Source organism: Crocuta crocuta, unplaced genomic scaffold (genome assembly GCF_008692635.1).
Source record: "Crocuta crocuta isolate KB4526 unplaced genomic scaffold, BGI_CrCroc_1.0 scaffold130, whole genome shotgun sequence".
Classification (NCBI taxonomy): Eukaryota; Metazoa; Chordata; class Mammalia; order Carnivora; family Hyaenidae; genus Crocuta; species Crocuta crocuta.
The window spans coordinates 17,847,103-17,861,133 of record NW_027527920.1 but is presented as its reverse complement, the minus strand read 5'-3'; the positions used below and the strand labels follow the sequence as shown (position 1 = coordinate 17,861,133).

Genomic DNA, 14,031 nt, shown 5'->3' with positions numbered 1-14,031 from the left:
TGCACAGGTAGGGAGGTAGCTATCGGCTTACAAGCTGAGCCCAGAAGAGGGAAGGGGGCCCAGGACAGGGGCTCTGGGGATTCCAGCACACAGTCTGCCCTTCTGAGAGGCTGTGAGAGGAGGGGGCAGCAGGGAAGGGAACTGGCACCTGACTTATAACCGCCCCTCACCAAGGGCCCCCATATGCTGACATTCACCAGCAGCATCTCCAATCCCCACAAGGCCAGGGTGTGAATGAGGTGTTATTATCCCCATGCTGCAGAACAGATGAGGACACTGAGGGTCTGAGTGGTCACTCTGTCTGGATTTGAGCCCAGCACTACGAAACCCAAGCAAATCCGCTTTTCTGCTACACCCCATTGCCATCTGCATACTGTTGATGTCAAGGGGCTGGCCTTCTCTCCAGCGAGCAGCGCTGCTGAATTCTCTCTACCAATTCAAAGCTTTTAGAAACTCCTGAGCTGCTGTGGCTCACTGAGGGGGGATTGGGAGGGTGCCAGCTACTGGGCAGGGTGAGAGCAGAAGCCAGAAGCACCTCAGTGGGCTCCTGCGTGCCTCAATTACAAACTTCTGTCCTTTAGGGAGGACTGGGAGTCAGGCAGTCACAGGTTCCTTCCTCCAGTAAAGGCCCTATTCCCTCTCAGCATTCCAGCCTCCACAAACTTGGGGCCTCAGTGGGGCCAGACAGGAGACCTGCCTCCCTCAACATTCCTCCGCCAGGTTAGGTGGTTATAGTTGCACTGACCCACATGACTGTGGGTCCCCTGAGGATCTGAGAGCTGGGGAGTAGAGTGGGGTGAAGGCTTCCCTACCTAAGGCCTGTAGTCCTCGAATACAAGGGAGAAGTCTCTCAGGGGCAGGGCGATGAGAAAAGGAAGTCTAGTCCAGCGGTAACACTACCACCAACCTCCCAACCCAGATGTGGGCACCAGGGCTGCCCCTCTTCTTCCTTGGGACTAAAGTCTGGCCCCAAACTGTCTTCCAAGGCTCCCCTCCTTGGCTCCCTCCCAACTCTGTGCTTGTAGGCTGGCACCTTCCTTGCAGTCACTTGCCCTGGGTCCGTCCTTCTTAGGGAAGCAGTGAGTAGGATTCTGGCTAGTCCCCTCCATCTCCAAGCCCCGTTGACACCCAGCAGACACTCCGAAACATCTGCTCTGGTCCAGGGACAGGCAGTTCTAATGGCAAAAACGCTCCCAAACTCAACACCCATGACTAGGAATTGGATAATTGATTATGGTAGAGCTCAGAACTGTATGGTGAATCTCAGCCACTTTTAACATCTTATTTTTAGAGAGTATTTAATGCAGTGGAAAGATGCTCATGGCATATCATTAAGAAAACCAATTATATATTCATGATGACCTCAGTCGTTAAGAACTTGTGTATTTAGGCCACAGAATGCCCAAACATCGGTGGTCAGCGGCTCTCTGTGTGTGGTGAAAGTACACAGGGTTTTAATTCTTACGCTCTTTCTGGTACGTATCTAATTCGAAAAAAGAAATACGTATTGTGTTTACCATCAGCAAAAGTAACAAAGGTACTAGACAATTAAATATATTGAATTAAATAATGGTTTGATATTTCCGCACACTTTAAAGACTGGGAAGTTCTTTGCCAACCTCATTCCTCCTTTCCTAGAGGCAGGAATTAGTGTACAACGGGGAGGCCCACAATGGTATCCACTGTAAAGACCCCTCACTGTCCTCACACCTCAAGTGGCTGCCAGGGTGACGTCCCTGCTGCTGGTGTGGGGACCTACTTGGAATGCAGAGTTGCTACAAAGACTGTTTTAAGGTGAAGACGTGTGAGGTCTGACAGGTGAAAAAAGAAGTCCTCTCAGAGCCCCCCGTTACCTGACTAGAAGCAGCAACTTCTGGAAAATAAGGGTGCCATAAATTCCTTCTGCAGGGTGGAGCTACTCCCAGAAGAGGGAAAATAAAACCATTCACAAATCCCTTCTCTAGGAAAGATTATGGCCCGAAGGAGACTGAAAGACCGCCCATTAGAGGCAGACATTTATCACAAACTCTCTCATCTCTCACTTGTTCTAAAGACCTATTTGCCTTTCCTCCAGAAACCTATTTGTTCTTCCCATAGAAGCCTTTTTCTCCTTGCCTCCATCTCCCTACTAAGTTAGGTATGTAAGCTTTTAACCATTTAACACGCCAGCCACTTCTCTGGTTGGCTTTCGTGGGCAGGTCAATAAATCTCTTTATACTGTTTTGTTTTAGAAAGTAATAAATAAATAGATAGATAGATAGATAGAATACTTATTTTTTAAAAAAGTACTGAGCTAATCAAAGTTAGTATTACTAGGAAAAGCACAGTATGTTAGTTATCTTTGCTCCTAAAGTAAACTTTGTTCCTTTAAACAGCATTTTAAATAGCACTAAGAGCTTCTCCAAACAACTTGCAACAGAAGTAGAATATAATAGGCACTTTACTGTGGGCAGTGGGCAATGGGAGACAAGGAAACAGTAAGACTTACTTATCCAGTTTCTGACATTGAGGAAACTCTGCTCATTTGTCAGATCGAAAAGCAGAAGAAACCCCATAGCATCTCTGAAGAATGCTGTTGTCAAGCTACGAAACCTAGGAACATAAAAGCAGATTGATCACCTAAATCATGACCCCACTCCTAAAATATAAAACTAGCAGCAGTTCCCTCAGCTTCTTCCAATAATCCATCAATAACAAATTTGGTGTTTAATAATGTGCCATTATTTCTAATAACTTCACATTATATAATCATATGATACCTTTTAATTACACAAGATTTAACAAATTATGCTACATTATTTTAACAGTATAAAATATATGTATAATCAATGATATTGGGTATCTTATAAAATATAGTAAAGAAATATCTAGAGCTAGAAAGAATATTTGGAAACATATTGATACTTTATAAAATGACAATTAGCTAAAATTATGCTTGAAATTTACTTTTTTTTTAACATTTACTTTTGAGAGAGAGAGAGAGACACACACAGAATGTGAGTGGGGGAGGGTCAGAGAAAGAGGGAGATACAGAATCCGAAGCAGGCTATAGGCTCTAAGCCGTTAGCACAGAGCCCGACATGGGGCTCGAACTCACAAACTATAAGATCATGACCTGAGCCGAAGTTAGACGCTTAACTGACTGAGCCCCCCAGGTGTCGCAGGAATTTACTTTTAAAATAAAAACAATCTTGGAGCTCTTATGTGGCTCAGCCGGTTCAGCGACCAACTTCAGCTCAGTTCATGATCTCAGAGTTCATGAGTTCAAACCCTGCATCAGGCTCTGGGCTGCCAGCTCAGAGCCTGGAGCCTGCCATGGATTCTGTGTGTGTCTCTCTCTCCCTCTCTCTATGCCTCCCCTCACAATATTACAGAGAACTGATGGTTACCTGAGTGGGGGTGGGGGAAGAGATGGGTAAAATGGATTAAGGAATTAAGAGTACATTTCTCATGATGAGCACTGAGCATTTATGGAACTCAGTAGAGTGTATAGCTGAATCACTATATTGTATTCCTGAAACTAATATAAGACTGTATATTAATTATACCGGAATTAAATGAATAAAAATCAATAAAATAATAATAATCTGTGTAAATTTTTAAGAATTAAAAAAAAATGAGGAGCATCTGGGTGGCTCAGTTGGTTAAGCAGCTGACTTTGACTCGGGTCATGATCTCATGGTTCCTGAGTTCAAGCCCCACATCAGGCTGTGTGCTGACAGCTCAGAGCCTTGAGCCTGCTTTGGATTCTGTGTCTCCCTCTCTCTCTGCTCCACCTCTGCTTGTACTCTGTCTCTCAAAAATGAATAAATATTAAAATTTTTTTAATTTAAAAAACTGATATTCCAAAAGTGTATTTGACAGTTATTTACCACTTAAGTTTATGTGTTAATGGACATGTGATTTGAAAAACCAGCCTGCTGGATAAGGACCACAAGAACTAGCTCATGATACCTTAGTCTCAGCCAAGAATGTACAGTACAATTATGAGTTAGTTAGGCCAAAAGCAATGGTGCTTGCTGTGTAGGTTTTCCTTGTCCTGAGGAAGTTTGGCTTGACCTGACATTGCAGTGAGTTCCATAACCTTTTGATTTCAGCCTCTACAGGAGTCTCATAACACTGACAACCATTTCTTTGGCTTTAAGATAGAAGTACTATTGACTCAGTCCCTAGCCTTTCTTGGTACTCTCTCTTCCAAGGCTTTATCCAGCTGTATCCCTTCTGTCTCCCTCTGAATCTATTTCCACTTGACTTTCCCACAAAGCTTGCAACTGACAGGCATAGGCTCCAGGGAAGAAAATACTGGTATGAATTTGTCATCTAACCTGTTATTTTAAGTTTTCTTAAATATTTCTAATTTTTAATAATAATTAAAATCTAATAATTTCTAATCAATATTTTTACAAAAAAAGAGTCCTTATTTTTTAGAAATATATACCAAAGTAGTTATAAATGGGAAAATCTGGTATTTGGAATTCGCTTCAAAATAATTTAAGGGTGGGGATAAGAAGAGGTAGAGATATACATGAAATGAGATAGGCCACAATTTGATGACTGTTGAAGCTGGGAAATGTGTTCATGGTGTTATTGTATTATATTCTCTAGTATGTTAATATATAGTATATCAAGTATATAATATAGTATATATAATATATAATACAGTATATTAGTATACATAGTAAATCTAGTATTTTAAGATTTCCATAATAAAATTTTAAAAAACAGAAGAATACTTCAAGGAAACTGAGAGAAAACAGCAGCTAGCCATAGCTAACTTAAAGAAATTTTATATCAAAATTTCATGTGACTTATCTTGATCAAGCAACCTCTGACCATATGAATTACTTCCAATCAGATTGTCTATGAGGTTTCAACAATCAAGAATAATGCATGCAATTCTACAATTGTCTTTGTGGCTAAGTAAACAGCAAAAATAAATGGAGCAAAGTGTCTAAGCAAATGAGAAAGAAGGATGAGAAGAAAGAGAAGCAGGAGGAAAGAGGAGGAAGGAGGGAGGAGGGAGGAGAAAGCAGGAAAAGAAAGAGGGAGAAAGAAGGAAAATGAAGAATAAAGTCCACAGGTAAAATGGCATATTTTGAAAAAGATTAATTTTTCCTCCGACCTCTTATAAGGTATACATCATTACATTTCAGATTAATACATTTCCTGCTAATTTGGAAGTGTGTCTTATCTAGGTGCAAATCAACCAAACATCTTGCCTCTTCCTGCTCAGGCACTGTATGAAGAGCATAGCAGTTTAGTAAGGAACACGTAACTGAAGATCTCATACCTCTCCTGCCCTGCTGTGTCCCATAATTGCAGGTGGATTCTCTGACCTCTGCCAGTGGCTCCATCTGGCCCATTGGCTCTATACACCTAAAATAGCAAAATGAAAAAGAAAACTTTTGAGAACACTACTCTTCTTACTTTTCAGTAAAACTCCCATAAGCATCTAGACTATTTTTTTAAGAATATATTTTAAATTTTTAAAAAATGTTTTCTTTATTCTTGAGCGAGAGAGCTAGAGACAGCATGAGCAGGTGAGGGTCAGAGAGAGAGGAAGACACAGAATGTGAAGACAAGCTCCAGGCTTTGAGCTAGCTGTCAGGATAGAGGCCGATGCAGGGCTCAAACCCATGAACCATGAGATCACGACCTGAGCTGAAGTCGGATGGACATTTAACCAAATGAGCCACCCAGGTGCCCCTAGACTTCCAAAAAACCCTCTGGAATACAACCTTGTTTATACGTCATTCCAAATAATTATCTTTGGATAATACAATAATTTGTATTAAAACACAAATATACACATTATATATTTTTATAAATATATTGTGAAATATATATAAATATCACATAATATGTATAAATAACAATAATCCAAGGAACTTGGGTGGCTTAGTCGATTGAGCATCTGACTTCAGCTTATGTCATGATCTCACCATTCATGAGTTTGAGCCCCACATCAGGCTCTCTGCTGTCAGCACAGAGCTCACTTCAGATCCTTTGTTTCCCTCTCTCTCTCTCTCTCTGCCCCTGCCCCACTTGTGCACGCACACACTCATGTGATTGCTCTCTCTCTCCCTCTCTCATGTGTGCTCTCTCAAACGAATCTCTCAAAAATAAACAAATATTTAAAAAAGAAACAAAACAATAATCCACTCACCTTTCCTCAAATTTCCCTCAGGTCACTAGTTTCAGGAAATATTACCTTTCTATGATTTTTCACCATCCCATCTTTAAAAAGTACTCTAAAACAATTTTATAGGAAAGACCTCTGAAGATCTCATCCCCTAATAAAGCAATGAAACACTGGCAAAAATGTCAAAATCCACTTTTTCCAAACACTGAGAATGAACAAAGGATTGCAACATCCCAAGAAGAATCTATCCCATAAAAATGGCTGACTTTCAGTAAAAACAGTAAACTTTGTGCTGTTTTAATTTATCTTATTCCCATCCTATTCTCTCCAGCTCCTCAGTAGCCTTGAAAACCAACATAAGCATAACTATGGTAGTTGTGAAAAACATTAGCGTAGTAGCCACTGAAAGGAGGCACAACAGTTTTGGAGCTCTCCAAGTCTCATCTCCAGAGAACTGTCTAAAAGTTGCCTATAAATCTCCACTCTCAGGCCTTAACTTGACTTTGCCTGACTCTGAGCTTGCTCTATGATGATAACCTTACCCTTAGGGCATTTGTTGAAAACAATCAGCAGCAATTATTTAACATCACAGATACCAAAGGCAGCAATACCAACTGGGGCTGTCTAACCAAAAATCTTGAAGAAGAAACAAAAAGACAAGATATGAGATGTCCATAGGAAGATTTGAAAAGCTCCCAAATGTTCCTTGGAATCTACTAGGCCAGTTTCATGTATAGGACCATATATATGCTTGGAAAAGACTTGAAAAGACCCTATTCTCTCATCAGTGGCTGACTATGAGACTCTTCTCAAGCAGGCTGCGAGGGCTAAGGCAGAGTTGTAAACTGCCTGCAGGAGCATTAGGCACATGTCCCACCATGGGTGCATGCATACACACACACAATCTGTTGGAAAAGGCTGATAGACCTACTGGTTCTAAGAAATCTGTCCACTCATTGGGTTATCACTAATTTAACTGTGCAGACTTCAGTTAACTTCAGCACGTAATACAGGCTTTACAGAATTAGTCCAGGGATGTCACTAAACAAACAGCAGCAACAACAGCAACAGCAACAAAAATAAAGAACAAAATCAAGAACCTCTTGTGAAAGGGGAAGAATCTGATTCCAGAACTGCTAGGTTTTATCATTTAAAATGTCCAGCTTTCAGGGTGCTTGGGTGGCTCAGTCGGTTAAGCATCCGACTTCGGCTCAGGTCATGATCTCACAGTTCATGGGTTTGAGCCCCATGTCAGGCTCTGTGCTGACAGCCAGCTCAGAGCCTGGAGCCTGCTTCAGATTCTGTAACTCCCTCTCTCTCTGACCCTCCCCTGCTCACGCTGTCTCTCTCTCTCTCTCTCAGAAATAAATAAAACATTTAAAAAATTTTAAAAGTGTCCAGTTTTCAACAATGTTTATGAGACACACAAAGAAACAGGAAAGTATGCTTACACATGGCAGGAACAGGGTATAGGGGTGAAGAAATCTATAGAAACCATCCTTAAGGAAGGCCAGCTGTTGAAATTACTATATATATACTTTAAATCAGCTATTATAAATATGTTCAAGGAACTAAAGGAAATCATATCTAAAGAAATAAAGTATAAGAATAATGCCTCACTGAATAGAGAATGTAAATAAAGAGATAGGTATTATAAAAAGTAAATAGAGATCCTGGAGTTAAAAAGTACAATGACTTAAGTGCAACATTTGCTAGAAAGGCTCAAAAGCAGACTTGAAATGGCAGAAGAAATAACCACTTATCTGAAGAGACAGGTCTATTGAGATTATCTAGGCCACAGCACAAAGAAATAGAATAAAGAAAAATGAACAGAGTTACAGAGACCCATGGAACCATCAAACATACGAACATATGCATACTAGCAATCATATAAAAAGAAGACAGAAGCAGAAAAAATATTTGTAGAAATAATGGCCCAAAACTTCCCAAATTTGATGAAAAACATTTGCCTTCACATTCAAGAAGAAACTCAGTGAGCTCCAAGAAGGATAAATTCATAGAGACTGACTAGACACATCATCATCAAACTGTCAAAATCCAAAGACAAAGAGAGAATCTTAAAAGCAGCCGGCGAAAAGTGACTCATCACATACAAGGGATCCCAAGAACTGGATTTATCATTATAAACAATAGAGGCCAAATGGCAGTAGGAGGACATAATCAAAGAAAGAAAGAAAGAAAAAAGACTATCAACCAAGAATTCTATATGCAACAAAGGTATTATTTAAAACTGAAAGATTAATTAAGACATCACCATATAAGCAGAAACGGAAAATTCATCATTACCATATTTGCCCTATAAGAAATAATAAAGATAATGCTTCCGGCTGAAATAAAAGGGCACTAGACAGTAAAGCAAATCCATAAAAAAGCAAATAGCACCAGAAAGATAACTACATAGATAATGCATTTTTGTAATTCTTTTCTTACATCTGATTAAAATAGAACTGCATGAATATTATAAATCTGTTGATAGGCACACAACATATAAAGTTGCAATTTGTATGACAATAACAGTGCAGAGGAAGGAATAGGAAATGAAGCCATTTATAAGAACAGTTTCATTATAATATTGGAATTCAATTGGTATTAATCCAAACTAGATTGTTATACATTAAGAAGATAATTATAATTCCTAGTGGAACTATTTAAGAAATAACTCAAATATATAGCAAAATAATGGCAACGGAGTTAAAATGGCATACTAGGAAATACAGAATACAAAATAAAGTAGAGGCACCTGGGTGGCTCAGTTGGTTAAGCGTCTGACTTTGGCTCAGGTCATGATCTCACGGTTTGTGGGTTCGAGCCCCACGTCGGGCTCTGTGCTGACAGCTAGCTCAGAGCCTGGAGCCTGCTTCGGATTCTGTATCTCCCTCTCTCTCTGACCCTCACGCTCTCTCTCATGCTCTCTCTCTCAGAAATAAATAAAACATTAAAAAAATAAAGTATCCATGAAGAAATCAAGGAACAAAAGAGAAATAAGATACGTAGAAAACAGGGATGCCTCAGTGGCTCAGTCAGTTGAGTGCCTAACTTTGGCTCAGGTCATCATCTTGTAGTTCATGAGTTAAAACTCCACATCAGGCTTGTTGCTGTCAGCAGAGCCTGCTCTGGATCCTCTGTTCCCCCCAACCCCACTCCATGGTCCCTCTCCTCCTCCCCGGCTTGTGCTCTCTATCTCTAAAAAATAAAGACCAAAAAAAAGATACGTAGAAAACAGGTAGCAAAATGGCAAACATTAATGCTACTTTATCAGTAATTATATTAAATGTAAGTGGATTAAATATTCCAAATAAAAGGCAGATATTGGCAAAATGGACTTGAAAGCATGATCCAACAACATACTATGTACAAGAGACACTTTAGATTCAAAGACACACACAGGTTGTAAACAAAAGGATGGAAAAAATACCATGTAAACAATAACTTAAAAAGAGCTGGAGTGGCTATACTAATATCAGGGAAAAAACCTTTAAGATAAAAATTGTTATTAGGGACAGAGAAGGTATTTTATAATGATAAAAAGGTTACCCCATTGAGAACATATAGGGAGAAAAAAGGAGAAATAAACATGCCAACAATAATACTGAGGGATTCCAAGACTCCACTTTCTATAATGGATAGAACAAGTAAGGAGATGAACAAGAAAATAGAAGATGTGCACAACACTATGAACCAAAGACATGACAGACATCTACAGAATGTTTCACTCAACAACAGCAGATCACACATTCTTCTCAGGTACACACGGAATATTCTTAAGGACAGGCCATCTGTTAGATCATAAAACAAGCCTCAATAAACTCAAAAGTCTGAAATAATACAAAATGTGTTTCTAACCACAATGGGTAAATTTAGCAATCACTAACAGTAAACCATAAATTTGAAAATTCACAAGTATGTGGACATTAAACAACACAGTCTTAAAAAACCAATAGGTCAAAGAAGAAACACAAAGGAGGGGTGCCTGGGTGGCTCAGCTGGTTAAGGATCCAACTTCAGCTCAGGTCATGATTTTACAATTCATGAGTCCAAGTCTCACAGTGGGCTCTGTGCTGATACCCCAGAGCCTGTAGCCTGGTCAGATTCTGTGTCTCCCTCTCTCTCTCTGCCCCTCCCTTGCTCACACTCGGTCTCTCTTCCAAAAATAAAAGAAACATTTAAAAAAAAGAACAAGAAGAAACACAAGAGAAACTAAAAAATACTTTTAGATGGATGAGAACAAAAGTACACGTACAAAAAATGATCAACTGAAGCTAAAGCATTGCCTAGAGGGAAACAGCAGTAAACACCTCTATTAAGAAAGAAAAATGATCTCAAATAAATAACTTTCAACCTTAAGAAACTAGAAAAATAGGAGAAACTAAACCAAAAGCAAACAGAAAGAAAGAAATCATAAAGATTAGTGAAAATAAATAACCTTTTCTTTAAATTAAGTTCAACAAAATTAATAAATCTTTAGCTAGGTTGACCAAGGATAAAAATAGAAGACTCAAACTCTTAAAATCAGAAAGTTTTTAAAAGATCTCTGTATCTCCAGATATACTAAAAAATAATAAAAATTAAGCAGAAAAATATTAAGGACAAAACTACCAACCTTACATTTATAAAAAGATTATAAAGTAATACTACAAACAATTGTATGCCAAAAAATTAGATAATCTATAATTAAGTAATTATTAACCACAAATAATGGAAACAAACTCAAGAAGAAATAGCACATCTAAATAGACATATAACCAATAAGGAGACTGAATTAGTAATTAAAAACTTTCCACAAAGGAATGGCCAGGCACAAATGTCTTCACTGATGAATTCAACCAACTGTTTAGAGGAGAATCAACACCAATCTTTCCTAAACTCTTCCAAAATAGAGAAAAGGAGGAGTTACTTCTTGATTTAATTCATAAGGCCAATATTATACTGATTCCAAAACCAGAGATATCATGAGGGAAAAAAGAAACAATAAAACAAAACTACAGACCAACATCCATTCTGAGTATAGACATCAAGATACTAGCAAGCAGAATCCAGTAACATATAAAAAGGGTTATATGCCATTACAAAGTGAAATTTATCACAGGAACAGCAATGTTGATTTGCCTTACAAAAATCAGTCACTACAACACAATACACACCATAATAGTATAAAGAACAAAAACCACATGACCATCTCAATACATGTAGAAAAAATTCTTTGAAAATATCCAATGCCTTTCATAATAAAAACACTCAACAAATTAGAAATAGAAGAGAATGTCCCCAACTTGAAAAACAGCATCTAAGGAAAACTCAAGAGCTCACATTATGTGTAATGGTGAAGGTCTGAAAGCTTTCACCCTAAAAGTCAAAAACAAGATGAGGATGTTCTCTCTCATCAGTTCTAGTCAACATTTTACTGGAAGTTCTTGCCAGGGTAATTAGGCAAGAAAAAGAAATAAAACTTATCCAAATTGGAAAAGAAGTAAAATAGAAGATAACATGATCTTGTATGTAAAAGACCCTAAGGAATACACACACACACAGTATAATTAATAAACAAGTTCAGCAAGTTCTCAGTGTACAAGATCAATTTACAAAATAAGTTTTATTTCTATACATTGGCAATAAGCAATTCAAAATGAATTAAAAAATTAACTCAATTTACAATAGCATAAAAATAGTCGGTTGAGTGTCCAACTCTTGGTTTCAGTTCAGGTCATGATCCTAGGCACAAGCCCCAAGTCAGGGCTCCATGCTGAGCATGGGGTCTGCTTGAGATTCTCTGTCTCTCCCTCTCTACCTCTCTCTCCCCTACTCACACTCTCTCTCTAAAATTAAAATAATAGTAATAGTTTTTAAAAAATAATAGCATAAAAATCAAAATGCTTAAGAATAATTTTAACAAAAAAGTGTAAAGCACACTTTGAAAGTTGCAACACATTGTTGTTGAAACAAATTAAAGGAGATCTAAATATATGGAAAACATCCCATGTTCATGGATCAGAAGGTATAATATTGTTAAGATACCAAAATTTCCCAAATTGATCTACAATAGGGATTAGTGCAATCCCTACCAGAATCTCGATAAACTGACTGTAAAATTCAAATGTAATTGCAAGGTATCCAAAACAATCTTGAAAAAGAAGGACAAAGTGGGAGGACTCATGCTTCCTAATGTCAAAACAGTACAACGCAGCAGTAGTCAAGATAGTGCTAGCTTAAGGATAGACGTCTACGTAAATGGAATAGAATTGCAAGTCCAAAAATTAGCNGGACTCATGCTTCCTAATGTCAAAACAGTACAACGCAGCAGTAGTCAAGATAGTGCTAACTTAAGGATAGACGTCTAGGTAAATGGAATAGAATTGCAAGTCCAAAAATTAATATTTTTATTTATGGTTAACTGATTTTCAACAAGAGCACCAAGGTCATTCACAGGAGAAGGAACACTTTCAATAAATGCTACTGAGACAACTGGATACCCAAATGCAAAAAAAACAGATGTTGGACTCCTATTCACACCATACACAAAAATTAACTCAGAGTGGATCACAGATCTAACTGTAAGAGCTATAACTATTTACAAATATTTAATAAGGACATTTATCCAGAATATATTTTTAAAACTCTTAAAAGTAAAGAAAAAGACAATTTCTAAACAATCTGAATAGTCATTTCTCCAAAGATAATATACAAATGGCTAATTAGTACATGAAAAAAAAGGATTTCTCAAAACATCTGTCATTAGGGAAATTTATGTCAAACCTACAATAAGGTACCATGTAATACTCACTAGAATGGTTACAATCAAATAGACAATAACAAGAGGTGGTGAGGATATGGAAAACTGGAACTCTCATACATTGCTGGGAAGGATGTAAAATGGTGTAGCTTCTTTAGAAAATTTGGAAGTTACTCAAAGTTAAACAGTTTACATATGACCAATCAATTTCTACTTCTACGTCTATACCCAAGAAATTTGGAAACATAAGTCCAAATAAAAAATGCATATGACTGTTAATAGAAGTATTGTTCATAATAGCTGAAAAGTGAAACAACCCAAATGTCTATCAATGGATGAATGGATAACCAAAATGTGGTATTTTGATACAATGGAATATTATTTGGTCATAAAAAAGAATGAAGTTCTGATACATGTCGCAACATGGATGAACCTTGAAAATATCAGGCTTTGATATTTGATAAATATATGGAAAACATCCCATGTTCATGCCAAATGAAAGAAAGCAGACACAAAAGGCCACATTTTGTATGATTCCATTGATATGTACCAAACAGAGAATAGAGGGGATTCCATTGATATGATACGTATAGAATAGCTGAGGGAGGGTAAATGGGGAATGACTGCTAAAGGGCATAAGGTTTCTTTTAGGGTGGTGATATATTCTAAAATTAGATAGTAGTGATGGTTTGCACAATGATTAGTTTTAGTATATTAGTGGTAAATATACTAAACACTGAGTTGAGTGAATTTTCAATGAGTGAATTTTATGTTATGTAAATATCTCAATAAAGTCATTTTTTAAAAACAGGTTATAAAATGGGAATTGATAAATATAATCACATACATATATGTTGATTCTACTAATTAAATGTCAAGACTAAAAATTTCATGAACTCCTATTCTTACTCAGTGGATCTTTAAAACTCTAGCAGTAGAAAAAAAGACCTACAGTGAGTAAGAGGGAATGAATTCTTCTGCCCTGGAAGACAGAGACCCTGTATCTTTTCCAGGTAGAATATTCCCCACTGAAATATCTCTGTCATTAATCTCCTGACCCCTTATGGACCTGCTTCACGGTAAGTGTCGATTTTTCAGCAAGAAATGTAGTTCACGGAGAAGGTCATCTTTTCTTTGCAAA

The 14,031-nt window shown here is 37.7% G+C and overlaps 1 protein-coding gene across 5 annotated transcripts in view; it reads right to left on the bottom strand.

The window, feature by feature from the left end:
- Positions 1 to 14,031, bottom strand: part of RAB27A (RAB27A, member RAS oncogene family) — a 79,861-nt gene that overhangs the window by 18,732 nt on the left and 47,098 nt on the right. For all 5 annotated transcript variants that reach the window (XM_077748330.1, XM_077748339.1, XM_077748321.1 and 2 more), the window contains 2 exons: positions 5,291 to 5,376; positions 2,489 to 2,592 (listed from right to left, as the gene is read on the bottom strand). In XM_077748330.1, coding sequence (XP_077604456.1) covers positions 2,489 to 2,592; positions 5,291 to 5,376 — 190 coding nt within the window. The remainder of the gene's footprint in view (positions 1 to 2,488; positions 2,593 to 5,290; positions 5,377 to 14,031) is intronic.